At 26.8% G+C, this 21557-nt stretch overlaps 1 protein-coding gene and 1 long non-coding RNA gene across 2 annotated transcripts in view; one reads left to right on the top strand and one right to left on the bottom strand.

Annotated features, from left to right (window-relative positions):
• Positions 1–17173, bottom strand: part of LOC145187694 (structural maintenance of chromosomes protein 5-like) — a 29224-nt gene extending 12051 nt beyond the window's left edge. Inside the window, exons 1-21 of the mRNA XM_090087210.1 lie at positions 16727–17173; positions 16517–16578; positions 16157–16236; positions 14565–14617; positions 12997–13123; positions 12787–12849; positions 12382–12444; positions 12234–12305; positions 11917–12057; positions 9044–9205; positions 8869–8940; positions 8700–8761; positions 8518–8593; positions 8247–8364; positions 5036–5190; positions 2924–3037; positions 1895–1989; positions 1558–1690; positions 806–856; positions 334–392; positions 113–182 (exon numbers count right to left, since the gene is read on the bottom strand). Of these exons, the coding sequence (XP_089943336.1) occupies positions 113–182; positions 334–392; positions 806–856; positions 1558–1690; positions 1895–1989; positions 2924–3037; positions 5036–5190; positions 8247–8364; positions 8518–8593; positions 8700–8761; positions 8869–8940; positions 9044–9205; positions 11917–12057; positions 12234–12305; positions 12382–12444; positions 12787–12849; positions 12997–13123; positions 14565–14617; positions 16157–16236; positions 16517–16578; positions 16727–16794 (1896 nt within the window). The 5' untranslated portion in view covers positions 16795–17173. The remainder of the gene's footprint in view (positions 1–112; positions 183–333; positions 393–805; positions 857–1557; positions 1691–1894; positions 1990–2923; positions 3038–5035; positions 5191–8246; positions 8365–8517; positions 8594–8699; positions 8762–8868; positions 8941–9043; positions 9206–11916; positions 12058–12233; positions 12306–12381; positions 12445–12786; positions 12850–12996; positions 13124–14564; positions 14618–16156; positions 16237–16516; positions 16579–16726) is intronic.
• A 1050-nt stretch (positions 17174–18223) lies between these two features.
• On the top strand, positions 18224–20844 carry LOC149893505 (uncharacterized). The gene is made up of 3 exons (XR_016452582.1): positions 18224–18585; positions 18909–19074; positions 19179–20844. It is a non-coding gene; the product is annotated as an uncharacterized LOC149893505 (long non-coding RNA).
• The last annotated feature ends 713 nt before the right edge of the window (positions 20845–21557 follow it).

Genomic DNA, 21557 nt, shown 5'->3' with positions numbered 1-21557 from the left:
CTGAAAAAATTTTTTAATTGACAAACAATTTTAAATTTAAAACTTTTAATCGAGAAAAATATTTTAAATTTAAAACTTGTAAAAAAAATTGTTAAATTTTTATTTTTAAAACCTGTAGCAAACCATCCAGACGTTTTTTCTCTTCCATATCAACAGATTTATTCAAGTAACTACGGTTTTTGCTGCAAGAAAATATTTTATCGACTAATTATCCTCAATTAAAAAAAATAATGATAAAAAAAAATTCAAAACTAAAATGAAAAAATACACTCAATATAGTTATACTTAATATATCATCATAAGTTTTAATTGAAATAGAAAAAAATCCCATACTTTAGCGAACTGACTTTGGAGCTAGTGTTCCTAGAATATTTTGATGTGGTCATTCGATACTAAACAATTATATTACAAGTATTTATACAATTTTTAGTGAATTACTGCTAAAAATATTTGTACATAAAACAAATATTATCTCCTACTTTTATTGCTATAAATGTCATTACAAAAAATTAGTTCACTATTTTTTTTTGAAAATCATTTGAGTTTAAAAAAGGATTAAAAAAAAAAGAAAAATGCAAAAATAAATTTTTTAAAGCAAATCATCAAAGGCTTATCCTTAAAATCTTTATAATGGCTTATCCTTAAAATCTTTATAATGGCTTATCCTTAAAATCTTTATAATGGCTTATCCTTAAAATCTTTATAATGGCTTATCCTTAAAATCTTTATAATGGCTTATCCTTAAAATCTTTATAATGGCTTATTCTTAAAAAACATAACAATAATAAAAAACAAAAAAACTCACAGCAGAGTCTGGGGTAAAAAATAAGGAGATTCCTTTTAACTGCTCCAAAACCTGAAAAAAAAAAAAAAAAAAAAAAAATTTAAAACAAGATTTTATTTAAAGAACTGCATAGTACTGACATATGAATTTTGCACAGAAAAAAAATCATCCATTATAATTTTAGGGTTGGTATATTAGAATCTGTCACAGAACCATTTATAAATTTTAAACTGTTTTTAAACAATGGAATGTTAAAAATGTCAAAAACTCTTTCATTCATCAGACAAGAAATGAATGAATGAAATGAAGTGTTAGAAATGAAAACAGCCAATAAGTTTTCTAAAATTGTCAAAACAAAACAAAAAAGTATGAGAAAATCTTTTGTGCAAAAACTCAAAATTCACAAAAGTCTGCAGTAAGAGAAATTGTCCTGTTCAACAACATATTTAAATAGCGGAGAAGTCAAAAGAAAAGCTGGATCAAGAAAGTAAATGCTGATAAAAGAAGTCTGTTTTTAACCTTTGTTACCCTGATAAATGCATTCACAAGTTTGAGAGTATTACTATTGTAGAGAACCACAATTTTTTAGTATGTGCCTGGATCTTGAAGTTAGATGTATATGTTAAGATTTTTTTCCGTATTAATATTTGGGGGAGTTAATTTTATTTCTGAACTTAAAAACATAAGATTATTAAAGATGATTTGTATCCTTGAGGTTGCTATGTGTTGCTATAAATTAACCTTGTAACAAAAACTACTCTAACAAAATTTACCTGATTGGAGCGCTCTTCTGTAGTTTTATTACCAATAGGAATATTGTGCAGCCGGTAGTTTTCGCATAAATACTTAAGAACTGTTTTTGGACAATCAAATAAATCTGTCATATAGTTTTCAAATCCAAACTTTCTAAAATATTTTATAGTTGTATACACTCTAGCCAGATTTCCATTATAGTGTATAAGTTATATATTTCCATTACAGTTTTTTAAAAAACAAACCAGAATTTATGCATTATTGTCGATGAAATATAACTAGAGGATTAAACTCCTTGCAGCCATAAACACAGTTGCATTAATTAACACCAGAAAAAGATTTACTAATTAATCTTACTTCAGATCTTCTAATGGAATCTTAGGAGGAAATGAATCTGGAGCATCATGAGGAGGACACACACTTGGTATATCTTGTTGTAAAACATCCTTCATCTATATAAAAAAAAATATTTTGAGGAATATTTGAAATGAATTAAAAGAAAGTTTTTTTTTTCAAAACAAAATAAACTTGCAATTTATCAAACTTTTTTCTAGGTTTTTTTGTTATTGAACCTTTAGTTTTGTTTTTCTCTTTTTTTTTGAGGCTTTAGTTTTGTTATTCATTTCTCTTTAAAAAAAATTTCAGAATCAGAAGTAAAAGATTAAATTGAAAAAAATTACTATGAGAAAATATTTTGGGTACTACAAAATAAAACATTCAGTACTACAAAAAGTTTCATCAGTTTAAATGCCTATATCTTTCATTTAATTTATAATTTAAGGATATACAGTTTCAATTAAAAAGACTTTTATATTATCAAATAGGTAATTATTAAAAAAAAAGATAATATTAGGGTTTCTCATCTTTGTTAACAAACCATCAACTTCAAAAATCTAACCATTACAGCCCACTTTAAAAATAAAATTACAAAAGAAACCTTTAAATATTTAAACATACAAAAATATGATAAAAAAAAACATTGAAAAATAATGCTTTTAGTTACCAACTTTACAAAAAGAACCTTTGGATGTAAATTTTTGCCATTTACTTTTTATTTTATGAAGAGCAGTTTATGAATAAAAGAGTGGATGGATCAGAAAGAAATGCAAGAAAAAAGAAGTTTAATAGGAACAAGTATAAATATTTCTTTAAATTAAAAAAAAAATGCTTAATTTTAATTTAAAAAATATTGTGGCTATAAATATTCAATATTTGATGCATGCAAGCATTGAGTTGGTAAATGAACTCATGAAAAGTGCATGTCTGGCATAAATCTGCCATCATGCACTCAAACACATCTCTTAAAAGGTTTTACATATTTGGCATAGTCATTTATTTTGAGAATGTGGCACCCATGAAAATAATAAAAGTTTTTAAAATGCCTACTAAATCTGAGAACAATGCTTGGTCTTTTCTATTTTCACAAACAAATGATTTGAAGTCATTAAAACTTATAGTAGACTCCAAATACACTGCATCTTTAATGTTCTTCATGTTGATCTAAAATGAAGAAGGATTACATAACAGATATCGTAACACAGTCACACCTATTAATATGAAGGCTGTTACACTAAGACAGTATCAAGATTGCCTGTGCTGTTTTTAATTTTAGAAACACTTTTCTACAAATAAAAACTAAAAAACTGTTTTACATTTCATTTTATTGAGACCTTCTAGACCTATACTATTTCAAATCTTGTGATTACTATTTTAAGTAAAAAAAAATCATTATCAAATATCAAGTGTCTTTGTGTTATCTCTTTTCTAATAAGCAACTTTTCTCACATCCTTTTTATTGCAAAAGCAGTTATTTTAACAATTTTTACATACAATACCCTGCCCTAGTTCCTTAAAGTTACTGCCCCCTAATACCTAACTTACTAGTTAACTATTAGAAAAGTATACAACATATTAGGATGACATAAAAGTTGAAATTTAGATTCTAACTTCCTGAAAATTTATTATCTAAATGTGTCTAGTAGTAAGTTCTTTTTTAAAAGTACACTTAACTGCAAAATTAACGCACCACTTATAAATTCCAACTTATTTTGAAAAATATTATGTATTTCATAGATTTATCAATTACAAGTTACCAATAATGTTAATTGCTACGCTTTGAAATTGAATAACAATCAATAACACTTTCATGATAAATATGACACTACTTGTACTCTGTTCCCAGACTTTTTTAATGCCAAGAAGAAGCTCTTTCCAAAGTGACTTGAAATGATCTCCTTCATGATTAATGTCTCTAAAAGCTGAAAACAGAGCTGTCCGCAGTTGAGTTTTCATCATTTTCATTTGAAATTGAATAACTCTTAGTAGCATTCATAACAGATGAAAAAATCTTTGGAAAATGGTTCACTAAGTTTGCCTCATTTAATACTAGTCCTTTAAAAAGCTCTAATTTCCAATTTTTAAAAAATGCCGCAGCTTGTCTAGGCTGTTAGATGGTGGAAGTCAACATCCACCATCTAACAGCCTAGACAAGCTGCGGCCAAGTCTTATCTGCGTGTGGGAAGATATCCCTCAAGAAACGGTTAGATCTTTAATTGAAAGTATGCCATGGCACTTTCAGGCTGTAATCAGATCAAGAGGTGGTAACACTAATTATTTATGAGTCAAAAATGTGTCAATTTAAGCTGTATTAGTATGCGTAATAATAATAATGATTTTACTTTATTTTGTTAAATGAACCATATTTTTTGTTTTAGTGTTTTTTTTCACCATCCTAAAAGTCAATTTTATTATTGTCACCAAAATAATTGTGTTCATGTGTTCTATTCTTAATATGTTTGTCAAAGTATATGATAATATTGATGACAACTAAAATAAATCAAAATGTATAAGTGGTGCGTTAATTTTGCGGTTAAGTGTATGTGTTTTTAAGCAGAAATATTTGCTATATCAATCAATTTGTCCTAATTGTTCATGATTTTATTCTTTACTGCTTAAGATGTCCAGAAACCTCTTAATAGTGACTAATAACTTCTTAATAAAATATTTTAGAATGTCTGGTTCTTTGTATATGAATGGATGCACCAAAATCCCAAAATAGCAGTATGTAGTATGAAGAATAATTCTGCAATTGCATAAATTCTCATCTTCTAGATGTCTCCAAATCTGAATAAATCTTGAAGGGTTGATAACTCAACAATAGTTAGCTCTATTCCTTAATTAGACCTATGTAAAAAAAATTTAAAAAGGCAAAATTTCCAAAATTTATAACTTTTCAACTCACTAAAAATTCTCTGATTCCAAATTTTAAATTTTGAGTTCAATTTTCAAATTTTGATGCACACCTTGATGTACACACACCTTATACTGCCTCAATTATTCAAATTATTAGTTAGCTAACTTCAAATCCTACTTGCTCTTCAGAAGACTCTAACGGTAAGTCTACATTAACATCATTTTTTTAACATAAATTAAATGTGGTTTTAAACAAATTATAAGTATTAACTACTGAAAAAAAATTTTAAGTTTATTCAAAAATACCTGAGTCATAATAGGTTCATATATTTTTCCTGAAAACTTGTCTTGATTATTGCGTAACCACATAACAGCATCATAGCACCCTCTATCAAAGCGTCGAAGCGACTCCAGCTTTAAATTATCAGTACTTTCCAACTTTTTTATTTGCTCATTTATTGCTAGAAACACAACATTCAACAAATAAGTAAATTCAACAATATAACTTCAACAAATCCCACTTAATTACTATACAATAGAGACACATTGAAAATGCATTTTAAATAAGGTAATCTAATATACTTTTTTATTTGTATATCAAATTTTCATGTTTTTCTTAAAATTTAAGTTTTTTGTTAACTGATGTAAGTTTGCATCGAATTTTGTATTTGTAGAATAAAACCAGTGACTTTAAACATTTTGAAAGCAGTGTTTTTTGCTAGTATATTGTTAGAATTAACAGATAAGCACCAATTCATAATGAATGGGATGCAAATACAAATATATGTGAAACTGAATAGCCATGGCTTTTTCCCCTCTAATCTTCAATTCTAACTTGGCTTAGATGATTAAAAAAAAAAAAATTTTGTTATTATTATATTTTGTTATTAATTACAATTATTGTTTAATCATCTCAACTTTGTTAAAAAAGTTTTATATTATAAAATTGCCTTTATTTTGCCAATTTTTATGCAAAAGGAGTCTAGTTGGGGCTATTAGGATGCAAGGAATTGATTTAGAATGTTTTAGAATTATTAGACATATAGAAAAAAAATTTATGTTTAAAGAACATAAATTACAAAAAAAAAATTTTCAGGTCAAAAGTTAAAAGATGAAATTACAACTTTTTAACAAAAAACTTTCGAATCCTTGAAGACATATGAAAAATACCTTGCCGAATCTTGATTAAAAGTTTTTTTCAAAAGTGACCCACCCTAATATTAGGGTTTCTGGAAAATCAGTAGTTAAAATAAATTTGACCATTTCAGTTACTCCTACAAGTTGTTATACCTATGTAATAAAACTGTATTTCAAAATTACTTTTATACAAAAATTTAATAAAAATTCTTTAAGATAATGATGTAAATTGTAAACAGGATGTGCACTATATTTGGTACAAGCCGATCAAAATATAGAAAATCTCTTTTTTATAATCTTCTGTTTCTTTATTCATTTTTCAGGAGTTAGAAATGAAACAAGAGAGATACTAAACATTAACATCCTTGGATTGTATGAGCCTGAAATTCACAGCACAAAGTACCAGTTACAAAGCCAGTCCTTTGGTTTCTTGGACCATCAAAGTTGACCAATTTACAGCTTGCAATGCTATCCAACAGGTCCTTGAAGTTGAATCTGTATTTTGGATGAAAGCCGGAAACAAGCTTAAGTAATTAAGCATTACATCAACAAATTAGAACTAATATTTAAAGAATGGAAAAGTATGCAGAAACACAATAAATAGACACCCTTCAGGTTCAAGGAGGATGTATTCACAGAGATGATATTTTTAAAAACTCATTTAGTTGCACTCACTATGATCATAATTCTTGGAGACAAAGCTCCTCTTCTCTCAAAGACAGAAGGTTGATCAGTTTCTATTACTTCTTTGGACAAAAGTTGGCCAGATTGAATTAGTTCAAGAGATATGGTGGAACAAGGCTTGGATGTTACAGTATCTGCAGCCAAAAGATTAACATAAAGTCTTCTAACTTTATATTACATCAGCATATATATTATCACTATCACCTTATATCATATCAGCAATTGACAGAAAAAAGCTGTAATTTAGAAATGCAACATTTATCATTTAAGCTGCATTCAACCTTAGGCATGATGTAAACACATTAAATCTCAAAATGAATCCAATACAGCAAATAATTTAGCCTCAAGAAGCTATGAGTCATAGGTAAGAATTCTCATCATCTGTTACTTTAACAACTCACTGAGATAATAGGATAAAAAAAGACTTGATGTTGCATAAATATGTAGATTGCATCAAGTCTTCTTTTCCAGTGTTCAAGTGGAGCAGTTGTTGGGCATTCCAAAATTGTCAGCTGGAATAAGCAAAATACAAGTATCTGCAGTTGTACAATCTTTGGAAAAAAGGGGTGTTAAAGATTGGCTAGTAGCTTTGTGCTTTGATACAACTGCATCAAATAAAAATACAGGTCATCACACTGGTGTTTGTTCATTGATTGAAAACAAATTGAACAAAGATTTCCTTTTTCTGACTTGTTATCATCAAGTTATTTAGTTGGTTGTAGGAGCTGCTTTTGAAACTTTTCTAATTGGCCCATCTAAAGGACCTGAAATTATTAGGAGGTTTAAATACAAAATATATTCATTCTTCATTTTGCTTAGGAAACAAATGTAAGTAATACCATATGCATTTAAACAAATCTGCAAAGCTGATGTGCCACCTCTAATTATTAAGCAACAGTTACACATTTTTGCACAACTTTTTTTTATGTTATCAGAACACATTAGGAAGGTATAAGAATTTATTATAAGACTTTCCTTTTTTGAATATATTCTAAGGACCACTATACTATAATTTAATCACAACACAGCACACAACTTTTAACAATATATATATATATATATATATATATATATATATATATATATATATATATATATATATATATATATATATATATATATATATATATATTGCTAAAAACTGTGTGCTGCATTGTGATGCCAGGAGGCATCTCAATGCAGCACACAGTTTTTTTTACTTTATTTGTGCATGTAATTATATAAAATACAGTTATGATGCATTGTTTTGATGTATGAAACATTTTAATCATAATAATTTATAATATAAAACTGTAACAAACACCTACTGTTTGATAAAAAAATGTTATTTTTTTGAAGATCACTGAAAATGCTTTTCATCAAAAAAAAAAAAAAAAAAAAAAAAAAAAAAAAGTTTCAGTTTTTTTCTTTTAGAAACTCTTTGAAAAAGAAGTTCTGCTATTCTATTTTGCTATTCTATTTACTATTAACCGAAGAATCAAAAGGAAGTCTTCACAAAACCAAACATTTAATTTAATTTATTACCATTTAACTATTTGTCTTAACATAACATACTACGATTATAATTTAAGAGCAAAAAATTCATAGTACAAATTTCAAATTAAATCTAAAGAATATCAAAAAAAAAGTAAATATAAACTTTTATAAACAGCTAAATGTTATTTCTTTTTATTATAATAAAATGTAAGTATCATACCATCAATGTTTCCCTTATGCTGGCTCTTCTCGTTAAGAAACTCACTTGCACCTCTGTTGAGGCTGTTTAGTTGTTTTGTTAAGTTTTTTATTAATTCAGAAATTCTATCACTTTCAGGCTAAAATCAAAGTTCAATTTTGAAAGGCAATTTTAAAATTTTCTCTCTTTACAATGTAAATTTATTCAGAAAATTTTAGAAATTATGTGACCAACAACTATTTCTTGGTTAAAAGACTTTGCAATAAGAATAAATAACTATGAAAAAAAAAACCTTTAAAACTTGAGGGTCTGGAGATTCACTTAAATCCTTTTGTAATAGAGCAATCTCACGATTGTATTTTAGTATTCTGAATAAATAGAATTTTAAAAGTCAAGAAACCTGGCAGAGCTTTTATAAAAAAAAACTTGTAAATTTGTAATTAATGCACAGAAAAAAAAAAACCACAAAAAAACCTTTCTTGGCGTTTTTCATACTCCTTTTTAACATTAGATATCTCATTATTGAAGTCTTCTACCTAAAAAAAAAAAACTGAGGATATTGAAAAATAATTATCTTGGGTAGTGTGCAAATTAATCAGTAGTTTGAATGATAAAAACATTAAAATCAAATTTAATTTCAAACCTTCTCATACTCTTTGTCCATTTTATCTTTTATCTGCTTTGCAATTTTTGCAATTTGACTGCCATTATCTCTCTGATTAACCAAATTTGAAAAATAAAAAAATGAAAACAAAAAGATATGAAAAACAAAATTAATAAAAAATTTTTATTTTTGTAACTAAAAAAAAAAAGTTTACCAATTCTTTATCTTTGACTTCCCCTTTTTCTAATTGTTTCCTAAATCTATTTAATTCTTTTTCGATTGGTGCATTTTGTTTTCGAGCTTCTGTTAATTTGTTTTCAATATGAATTTTTTCATTTTTTGCTTCAAAGAAATTTAACCTTGCAGCTTCATATTCCTATAATTAATTTTTTTTTTAACATAAATATTTTTTACATAACTAAGTTTAAATTGTGCAGCCAAAAAAGAAATTCATCCCTAGCTAGGTTGAATAAAACAACAACAACAACAACAACAACAACAACAACAACAACAACAACAACATTTTTCAAGTAATTTTTAATTTTTAACAGGTAATAACTTAATAGCTTATACAAACTACATAAATTATACATAAGTATAAACTACATAAACTCAACTGAAATCCAGTTTAGTTAATATGATTACATATTCCATGCTTTAAAAGCAAAAGCAAAGTGTAGATATCTATTTTTTTATTTCATTTTAACCATTAATGTTTTATTTTGTCAAAATTTAAAAGAGTTTATATGAATTTAAGGAGTTTAACATTAGAAAAAGTTTGAAAAAAGTTTGAAATTTTTAATGACTGGAAAAAATGGAAATTTTTAACAGTGTTCACTTTTAAATAGCCAAACTTTTTCAAAAGTGTAAAACTTTTTTTTTTAAGAAAAAAAAAAAAAAAAAAAAGTCAAGCTTATTTGAAACTCTGTTTTAAAAAGTCTGAGTTTCTTAAAAAGTCCAATTTTTTCATCTTTTCATCTTTTTTCATCAACCACCTTTTTAAATAGTTTGACTTATTAAACTCTGTAATAAAAAAAAACACATTGTTAAAGAACTATTAGATTTTTAAATAAAAAAATTAATTTTTTTTTTTTTTTCAAGAATCATGTAACTGTTTTATTACCTGCAATTTAGAAAGAAAAAAAACAGGCTTTCAATCTTTTTTCAATAAACAAATTGAATTTCAATTTTTCATCAGCACAAATCTTTTAAAATTAACCAAAATAACTTTAAAATTTGTTAAGTGCATTTTAGTGAAATCTAATAAAGTGAAAAATAAATGTTTAAACCAACATTGCTGAAACACAAGCCGAAGAAAATTTATCTCAAGTGTGAAGGAAAATCATTTAGCTCTCAATGCAGAAAAATCACTTTGGAAATGTCAAGAATTTATCTCAAGTGTGAAGGAAAATCATTTAGCTCTCAATGCAGAAAAATCACTCTGGAAATGTCAAGAATGCAATAAAAATTATAAGGGAAACATAATTTAATCTTAAAAAATGAACTGCAAAACTTCAAAAAGAAAAAAAAATGGATGCAAACCAATTAACAATAATGCACTTACAAGTCAGAGACAAATTCAATTCCCAACAGATGCATGTCTGATTTGTAACAGAAGGGTCATGCAATTAACTATTAGATTTGGATTAATAAATTTACAAAAATATTTTATATATTTTTAAAAAAACTGTAATTATTGATTATAATTACGAATATATAATATATATTCATAATTATAATTAATAAATACAGTTTTCATGGGCAGAGAAGCTTGATACTTTATTGATAAATATGCTAAAATTTTGCTAAGTGAAATTTTGGATTGCTAATTGAAATAGTTTAAATATGCTAGAATATTTAAACTATTTCACTTAGCAATGCAAAATTTTCAATATACTGATTATACGAAAATAATCAGTTACAAAGCAAATTCATCACTCCTTTAAAAGATTATTCTCAAGTAATTTTGAAATGTGATAGACTTGTGGCAGCTTTGGTATTGGATCCTTGCTTTATGCTGATGCTGAATGATGATGAATTTCTGAATGATACTTTGCATAATACAGGAATCACTCAGTTATTAAACATTTATCAAAAAAAACAAAATAAAAAATAAAGAGCAACACAACAATGCCCATCAGAAATGGCAAAAGCACCACAAATTCCGAATTAAAAGAGAAGATTTGTATCCAATCATTCACAAGATTTTATTCTTCTGAGAAATCAGAATCTAAACTTACTTAAGAAAAATATTAATAAAGTAAAAAAATTGATGCAATTCCTGAAGAAGATGACATTTTTATTTTTATTAATAGAACAATGAAGATGAGCTGCTTTATCTTGTCTATTTTGTTGATTGTTAGTTTTGAAGTAATTGCAGGAGGTAAATTTCAACATATTGTTGAGTCAATTTGTAGAAACAGTAGGAGAAGTAGATATTCCTAACAATACGAATTTTGCTGTCAATCCAAAGATAATTCTATTCGTTTATTCTGATTTTTAATGACAACTTTTTTTTTGTTAAGTTACTGGACTTTGAAACAATGTGATATAACAGGTGATAAAAATGGGAAAGAACTTTATGATACTCAAGTTGTTAACAGAGCTGCTTTTCCAAAGGTTGGAGGAGATTTCAGTGGATTTGTACTTATGTGTAATCATTTAAAAACTCCATTATCTTAAAAAAATACTTGTTGCGATTTTGTTGTTTAAAATAATTTAAAAAAAGATTAACAAATTTAAAAGAATAATTTTAAAAATTTGAAACTTTAAAAATGATTTTTAAAAGAAGATATTTTTAAAAACTCAGCTTTTTAAAAAAAAATTTAAAATTCTCACAAAATTCAACTCAAACTTTTAAAAAAATGCAATTCACACTTTTGAAAAAATTAAACATTTTGAAATTTAGACTTGAAAAAGTTAGATACTTTGAGTCTAGCTTTTTCAAAGGTGAAACTTTGAAAAAAAAAAAAAAGAAACTTTGGAATTTTTTTTAACTTTGTAAATGAAGTAATCTACTTTCCAAAGATAATCACAAAAAGCAGATAAAATACCATAAAACTGGCTAAAAATAAAAAGGTTTCTTACAACCCAGGGTTTCTTCTTTTTTAACATGTCAATTTTTTCTTGGTATTTTTCTCTTTCTAAATGACGTTGAACATCTCTTTCAAGTTGCTTATTTTTTTGCTCGATCCTTTCTTTGGCTACTTCTTTTTCAGACAAATTTGACTTTTATAAAAATAAAATAAATTAAACAAAAACAAAGAGCAAATGAAAAATGAGACAATATTTCTTATATGTATTTGATTGCAAAAATATAAAATCTTATATTGATTTGTTTCTAGCTATATTTGCATTAACCAAAAGAAAAATAGTAACAGAATTAATTCTAACATAGAATATACCTGTTGTTTATGGAATTCAGAACTAAGATTTATAAGTTCCATATGTTTCTCATGCATACCAGGCTCACCAACCTTTAAAAAAAAGGTTTTAAAAAAGTATTTACAAAAAGATATTTCAGATGTAGGATATGAAACATTAGAAATCTACCGCTTTTTCTGTTGCCTCCAAAAGTTGTTGGGGAGACATCTTAGCAAATTCAATCACTCTGTCCTAAAGAACAAAATATTGAAAAAAAAGTTTGAAAAAATCTTACCAATTTATGAGTGACATGATTGATTTAAAAATTAAAAAGACCATAAAAGCATTAAATTAAAAATCAAATGTGAAGAACATAACAATGTTGTGCAAAAAAAAGTTTGGTACCCATGACAATTTTCTTTGTGGACACATAAATTACAGAATCTAGTAACATAAATATAAGGCTACGGCATTTTCTGGAATAAAATTCTAGAAATGCCATAACCATAAAAAGAAATCCCATTTAATATTATGTTTTCTAATAGTGTAACCTAGTCCTTAAAGTTAGAGTAGGCAAAAAAAGAAGTTTAAAACCTGTGGCAAGAATTGGCATAAGTTGTTCATTTGAACATTCAAGTCAGCAGCTGCTGCAATTACCTGCAATTAAAAACACGACATTCAATATAAATAGAAATATAAAAAAGAGCACAATAATTCAAACAATGTCAAAGATGTAATCCATGCTGAAGAATATCAAAGATATCATCTGTACAGAAGAATGTCAAAAATATCATCACAACATACTGCACTTTTACTAGAGCTTTTGCCATTTAGGTACCATAAATGACTGGTGGCTTCACAATCACTTTCATTTTTTGACCCTTTATTTATTATTCTTTTCACAATAAGATTGGGCCCTTCACTTTTAAACCTAAAGAAATTATTTTAAAAAAGTTTAGAAAAGTTTAACAGGCCTGACAAAAACTCCAACATGAAAAAAATATTTAACTTAATCATGATAATAAAACTAAAACTCCTTATAAAAACAGATTTTGTATCAGAATCAAAAACCATTTTTAAGACTAAAAGACACACCATTAAGTTTTCAGCTTTAAAATGCATATAGTAGATCATGGCAAACTATATGATATATTATCATAAAGACTATGTATAAAGCCTTGTTTTTTGAAGGGAATACAAATGCACTTCAGAAAAAAAAGTCACTTTTGTGGTTTTGAGATTTTTGAAGTTGAGCTATAATAGCTTTTCAATTGCTTATGGTTATTTCTTTCAAAGTTTTTGTTTGGAATCATTTTTTTCACTTAAAACCTGTTTCAAAATAAATCTTATTTGATTATATAATTATTATATTTATCATAGTTATTATAATTATATATAATTATTTATAATTATTTATAATTATTTATAATTTTTTTACAATTATTTATAACTATTTGTAAATATTTATAATTATTTATATTCATTTATAATTATTTATAATTTTTATAATTACAACAATTTATTTAACATTAACTCAAATTTTTTAAGAAAGGGGCTAGTGTTTTTCCCTCTATGATAACAGAGGGAAAAACAGCAGCCACATTTCACTTGTTATGACACAAAATAATGTTATTTTGATCTTTTACAGTTCTTTCTTCATTAAATTGACACATGTGTCATGAATGTACATCGCACTAAAAAAAGAGATTTTTACATCATCATTACAGTGTTTGGCAAAAAAAATTTTCAATTTCTTTTTTCAAACTTCAAGCTTTTTTTGCAGAAAATTTGCAAAAAAATAGTAGGTTACGTTTTTTTAATACTCAAGTTGATTTAGATTATAAATGAAAACTGTTAACTAACTAGTCTATTTGTTGTTGTTTTTTTTTTTTTTTAATGTTAATAGTTTAGGCCAGCTAAATAAATTATTACTTTGAAAAACATTTTGATATTTCTCCCTTTTTAACAAAAGAACTATGTTTATAATAATTACTCAAAAATTAAGCATTGATTTAAATTCTTTCTTTTTTTAATATACAAAATCTATATTAAATCTAATTTTCATTGAGATTTTAGAAAAATTACAGGATTATGAGGAGGATATCAATATTTTGACATCTGTAGTTAGGCATTTACACATTTACAATTACCAAATACTAAAGCTGTTTTCAATTCTTAATCCCAAATCAATTAGAATGATGATATTCTAATATGAAAATGGTGATAAAAAAAATTTATTAGATAAACAATTTTGATCAAACAGTTTAAACTGAGAAACTTGGTTAAAGATACAAAAACATATGTTTAGGATTTTTTTTTTTTTTTAAATTTGTAAAATGTAATTAACACATCATACTTAAACTTATACTCACAGCTCAATTTCAATAATAGCTTGCTTTGTGCGATGCTTAACATAGTCACCTACCTGAAAACAAAAAACAACTCATTTTACATAATTATGCTTCAAAACATTTCTATTATTTTACTTTATTATGGATGTAAAATTTTCCATTCTACAAGAACAGTAAAGTATATATTAAAGGTAAAAACACCTAGAATAGTTGCAAATTGCTAGTGCCTTGTTAAGGCTACTTAACATGGATTGAAAGTACCATCATCTAAAATTAGATTGATGATGGCGTAACTAAATTTTTATTTCAGAAAGTTGTCACAATGCACATTGAAAAATTTTACTTTAGATTGTAACAAGCATTACATCTGCCCTTCGAAAAATGTGATGGTGTAATATTGGATCATAACTCCTTGCTCAAAATAATCAAGACAAATATAAAACAAATACAAAACAGATACAAAACAAATTTTAAACAAAACTTGCACCAACTATGAAAGATGGTGTTTTAAGCCAAGTGTTTACTTAAACTGCACAAAAACTGGATTCCAAATTTAAGGTTTCAAAAAGTGTGTAAGAGAGGACCATTTCTCAAACACTGTTAGAAATCTTTTTTTCTGATGTGAGCCCTGTTCAAACTTCAACTCAGTATCAATGAGAATAATAAAAGAGTTACTAGCTTTGCACTCAAATATGAAGAATGAAGTATTTGAGTACAGAGCTAACAACACTTGCAACATCCTCTTCAATTCAATTGTTCATATAACACCATTAAATTTCTGCAGCCTACGGATCAATCAAATATCATTAACTGGAGTATCAACAGTGTTTCTGAATGTAGACTAAGAATGTAGACTAAGACCATTAATTTACTTGCTGTTACATTTAAAACTTCTTTTCCATCATGCAATAACTCAATCTTCAAACTGCATGATGTTTCCAACCTTTTTTAGAGTGTCAGGTTTCCTGGTTATAGCTTGACTTTTGATTTCTATCATTATTACAGAAAGAAATAAACTCCCAGTAATCTTTTCTTAAAAAAAGCTATGCTCAATAGTTTTTTTTAGGAAATAGGCAATCAATTAATTTTTTTAATCAACTATCCAGTGACATTTGTAGGCAGATCCCTATCATAGTGAACAACTGATTTAGAGGTATTTTTATATTTCCTTTACATATTTTGCAGTTTATTAAAAATAGATTATTCTCTGGCAACAAACAGTAATATTAAAAGCAATTTTATTTGACGCTGAACTGCCTGGTTTATTGAATGCCATAATCAGGATAGATTTATAAGTATTTTTGTTTGTTCTGTGCAGAACTATATCAATCTTTGGAGATACAACATATTGCATTTTTTTAAAACTGCAACATTTTGGTGTAAAAACAAGATCCATACATTTTTGTAGCCTTTTAAATAGTAAAAGTATAATTAGCTTAATTAGAATCAAAAAGTAACTTATTTTGTTGTTACCTACAGGAATCTATCAATTTGATACATTTCTATTTCAAAATTTTTAATGGACATTACTAAAAAGTGGTTTTAAATATTTATTTTGTTTGCAAAATTAAAAGGATTTGCTAAAAGAATTTTTTTTTAATAATATACCATACATCTTTAGCTCTACCAAGCAGAAGTGGTGAACCACCCAAACCCAAACAAATTGCACAAACAATAGATGACTTGCCAGTTCCTAAAAGTTCAATCTTTTTTAATTTATGATTACTTTAACAAAACGAACTTAGTGTAAGATTCATGCAATATAAATACCAAATAAAACCAACTAAAAACAACATTTCTATTGTAAATGATGATATTTGTTGTTTTATCTGAAATGAATGAAATATTTTTTTGGGAGCTGAAAAACATAGCCAGATATGATGATTATGCTACTTATGCAATTCTCATTTTTTAAATAGATCAGACTTTAAACATATCAGACTTTAAAGCATGTTTAAGTTTATTTTACTTACCATTTGGACCAAGAATCACATTTAAATTTTCCCCAGGAAAAAATTCACAATCATCATATGTACTATAAGATTAAAAAAACTAATTTCAATTACACTTTATCTAAATCATCTCATTTATCCCTTATTATATACACATACTAATTAATAACTATTGCTATTAATGTCCCATATTAAATGATAACTATTATATTATATTTATCGTTTCCTTACAGAAAGTTTTTCAGTTTTATTCGAACAATCCTTCCATCAACAGTGCCATTACTTTCTTTCTTTACCATTTTTTAAGTTATATTTTGTCACTGCTCCTTCTTTAAAGGTACTAATGTTTAGTAGCGGTAAATAAAAACTATTATACACTTGAATAAGTAATTATTTGTTTGAATGAAAATAATACCAATAATATTTTTGATTTCTTAAAACGTTATACATAAGTAAAAATGTGTTTATGTCAAAAGAAGATTCAGATTCAACTTAACTACTAATAAATGACAAGGCAACAAGAAAGATTTTTTCATATTCATACAATATCAAATATTTTTGAACTGTAAATTTTTACTAAATATTATCAAAGAAGAACACATATAATATGATCAGTAGAAATAATTTCTATTTTTTTTATTTACCCACATGCGCGGAAAGTGTTTAAATTCGGTTGTCACAAAACTATCGTATTTTCAATAACGTGATAATATCCAAGCAGCGGCATTTATTTTTCTGTTAACCGAACCGAGAATGACGAGAGTTCCGGTGTATTCCGAGATTTAAACTAACTACAATACCGGTTAAAATTTTTAACCGATATTTTGCCGTAATTATTCCAATGACACTTTTTTTTTTCAATATCATATCGGAATGATAAAGATACGGAAATGAAACGACACGCAGACGCTTACTATTTACTAGGTGTTAATACAAGTTATTTTGTGGATTTCATGCAAGAAGCATCTTCTGTCATAAAAATCATATTTTATTTTTTTTTTGTTCCTTGATTACGGAATTATGTAATGTCAAAATTCATAAATAATGTTCTTACAGCGCTGAATAGAGTTGCAGGTTCGAGCTAACGCGAGCCGAAAAGATCGATCTTTTGAGAAATGCAGAGTTCCAAATTCGAAATTCGGTCTTCTCGCTTAAAAACTCTATTTTTTAATTCTATTTTATTTACATGAGTAAATTGGAAAATAAGCCCTTCTTTTCTTTTCTTTTCTTTTTTTTTTTCTCTGTAAATAATACAAAGTGCTATGAGAATTTTGAGATTTTATACAATTAAATCTCGTAATTCTCTTGGCAATTCCTATTATTTACAGAAAAAAAGCGAAAGAGGAAATAATTTTTAAATTTTTTTTCGAACACTGCAGTTTCCTTAAAAAGCTCGAGCCAGCAGCTATAGCGCTGAATATTTTAAATTTCTTTTGAAGCTGACTTAAGAATGTCAGTCACAAATTCAAAGGTGCTTGGAGAATTTGCTCCTGAGCTGAAAGTGAGACTTATCGAAGAATTCGATGTCTCCTAATAATCCATTTTATACATACTGGATGATTTTTCTTAAATGGAGTCAAACAGTAAAAAAAGTTAATACACTTTAAGCTTGTTTTAGAAGAGAGGCGTTGATTGTGAAGTATCACAAATTTGAGAAAAGTTAGATTAAGTCTAACTTCTTGAAGAAATTCTTCATCTAGAAGCAATTTTTGTGAAAAGTTTCTTTGATTTTTTTTTTTTTTTTAGCAGTTTCTGATTTTTTAAACATTAAAATAAGATCAGGCGCCACTCTGCAAAGACCACTATTGTTTTTAGCGAAGATAAATGATCTCGATTTAAAAAATGGGCGTTAATACGTTTTTTTTTGTGGTGGTTTTGGTGACCCGCTGAAAAACTTACAGAAGCGGGCAAAATAGAAGTATATAATTAAACAGTATATTTCTAGAATTAGCAGTGTAATACGGGTAACCATGTACATTAGGGCACATATTTTATACGTCTGATTCCTCCTATATCCCCTTCCCCGCTTCCTATACCTTAATTATTATTTTTTACCTCTAAATCAGTGTTATCTATGGCGTACTTTATAAGCATGGGAATTTCGGCCTTCGAAATCGACGAAATTAAACGAAATTTGTGTTTCAATTTCGGATCGAAATTGAGAACGAGATTTCGATTTTTTGGATTGTTTAATTTCGCGAAAAAATTTCGTATAATTTCGGGTCATTGAAAGTAACGAAATTGACACGAAATTAAACATAAGTTTTAATTTCGAAATTCGTGAATTTGTAATGTTTAAAAATTTCGTCTTTCGAAATTCAATATAAATTTCGATACGAAATTGAAACACGAATTTCGTTTAATTTCGTCGATTTCGAAGGCCGAAATTCCCATGCTTAGTACTTTATAACAGGCCTATTCACCGTGACGATGACGTCATAAACTGGAGGAGAGTTTTTTTGAACAGAAAAAAATAAACACATTCTTTTTTTTATTTTTTTTTTAAATCAACAATACACAATAAAATACAATATATATTTTTTATCAACAGTAAAATACAATATATGCAGTATGTATATGTATATATATATATATATATATATATATATATATATATATATATATATATATATATATATATATATATATATATATATATATATATATATATATATATATATAGTATTTCACTGCATAATGTTAATGTAATTATCAATTTACATATTTCAGGCACCAGAAAAAAACTTTTTTCTCTTTGTTGGCCTGTGCTATTAAATAGTGAGTTTCAAAATTTTTTTGTTTTGAAAAATACAAATTACAATAGTTTTTAAAGAATATATTTGAAAGTATAACCCATGGTTTCTGTTCATATTTAGTTGGTATGATTCAGAAATAAGCATCATTAGATTGCACAAAGAAGAAATGCATGTATTATCAGCTACTTCACAAAACTTTATATAGCAATATACATACCCATTGACATACCAAATCACCAGGCACAGTTAATCCCCTACAATTGATTTTCTCAGTAAAATCTCTAAGTCTCTCATAATAAAAATACAAGTCATCTGAATCTTTATCATTTCTGACTATATCCGGCAATGTAAATCAGAATCAACATTTTTGAATTTGAATCAACTTCACACAGGAAGCATTTTACATAAAACTTTGGGTCTACCAAACAAAATTACATATCATAAAACTTAAAACAGTATTAGCAAGAACACTTGGATTTTTAACTGCTTTTCCAAAAACAGTTCTCCCATGGTTCTGCAACATAGTCTTAACATAAACTACATCTAATAAAAGAATACAATTTTTATGTCTAATGTCTGTTAAATTTGAAAAAACCTTTTGTAGATAAATATCCTCATGAATAGACTTCACTTTTGATATTAGTCTTGTTAATTTTGTAATGCTAGGAAGTTCAAAGTCTTCTCTGAGATGATTATATGAAGCATGTGACATTGCAAAGTACTCAAATACTCTTACCATTGTTTCAACAGAATACTTTTTATCGGTAACAAGTTTTGAAAAAAGTTGCTGTTGTATAATATTTTTTTTTACTACTTATCTCATAAGTATTTAAAAATCAAACAACTTCTACAATATGGGACCATCTATTCAATATGATAATTCTGATAACTTCACAATGAAATAATTTATAATGAAAATTATTATCTACTTTCAGTACAAATAATGACACACCAATATTATGAAAGAACTCTAATGATTGAATCAATACTTGATTCTCTGTTTTAGTATGAAATAGTATATCAACTCCATTAAAGTTGTAGTTTTTTATGTTAGTTTTCAGATCATTAAACGATTTTATAACATCTTTAAAAATGAACTCAGACAACTTATCAGGTTGAAAACTTCTAGTTTCTGAATGAGTTCTTGAAGTAGTTCTGGGACAAGCAGATGGCTTACGTATGTAAAACCAAGTTTAATTCCTAGAACTTGGTTTTACACACGTAAACACAGATGGAGGATCACGAGGTTTTTATTTGCCATAATCTTTTGTTGAAACGTATCCAACAGGCCAGTGCCTTTCAAAAACAATATTATCTCTTGGTATAACAGCCAACTACTTTTTTCTTTCTTCTGGTATTCGAGGAAGGCGAAAAGGTTTTTCTTTGGAGCTTTTACCATAATTTCCGTTGCAATTTGCGGCACAGCATTTACGATCCATATTTATCATAAATATTATTGAGCACTTAAAAATTTTGACTAAATAATTTAGCAAGACCTTCAACGCTTCACAAGTATCAAAATTTGGAAATGCAAAATGTTCGCCTACAGTTTTTGACGTCATCCGCACGGTGAATAGACCTGTTATAAAGTACGCCATGGTGTTATCCCAGGGCGTACTAAAATAACAGGCCTCCTTATCGCGCAACGGCTCGAAAAATGTGGAGGCCGATGTTTTTTGTTTTGATGCGCTTAACTATTAGATTTAACTACTAGATTTTTATTAATTATAAATATTAATATTATTATAACTATTGGATTTAACTATTAGATTATTGTTAACTATTAGATTTCTTAAGTTTAAATATCTATTTAAAAATTCATGTAACGATATTGCTTGTAAGTACAACCTGATTAAATAAAAGACAAAGGATAAGAAGAATTATTATAAGGCCTAGTCTAAGCCTAATTTTTTGTGGTCTAATAAAGAAGTCGATATTTTTATTACAAAAACGTTTATAAAACAGAAATGATAGTTTTGAAAAAATTAGTTCAAAAACAACTGTTATTAATAAATGGAAATTGTTGACTTTAGCATTCCAGAAAACTCAATTAAATCATTAAGCCGTAAATCGTCAACTGATGATATAGGATCTCGTAAGTGGTCTTTCAAGTGGATTCCTTCAGATGGACTTTTTACGTTGACTGTTTTCCAAAACTGAACCACCTTAGTTAAGAAAGTAATAGTTCCATCAATATCATCATCTTTCATACCTTGATGACACTTTAATGCATTTATAGTCTCTTCACAAAATACTTTCAAACATGTATTAACATTTTGTCTCTCAATTGGTCTTGGGTTAGCAGC

The sequence above is a fragment of the Hydra viridissima genome, unplaced genomic scaffold (genome assembly GCF_058129835.1).
Source record: "Hydra viridissima isolate aposymbiotic clone 2 unplaced genomic scaffold, HvirCarnegie_v1 scaffold_1, whole genome shotgun sequence".
NCBI lineage: Eukaryota > Metazoa > Cnidaria > Hydrozoa > Anthoathecata > Hydridae > Hydra > Hydra viridissima.
The sequence above is the reverse complement of the archived record's forward strand: the minus strand, read 5'-3'. Positions and strand labels throughout refer to the sequence as shown.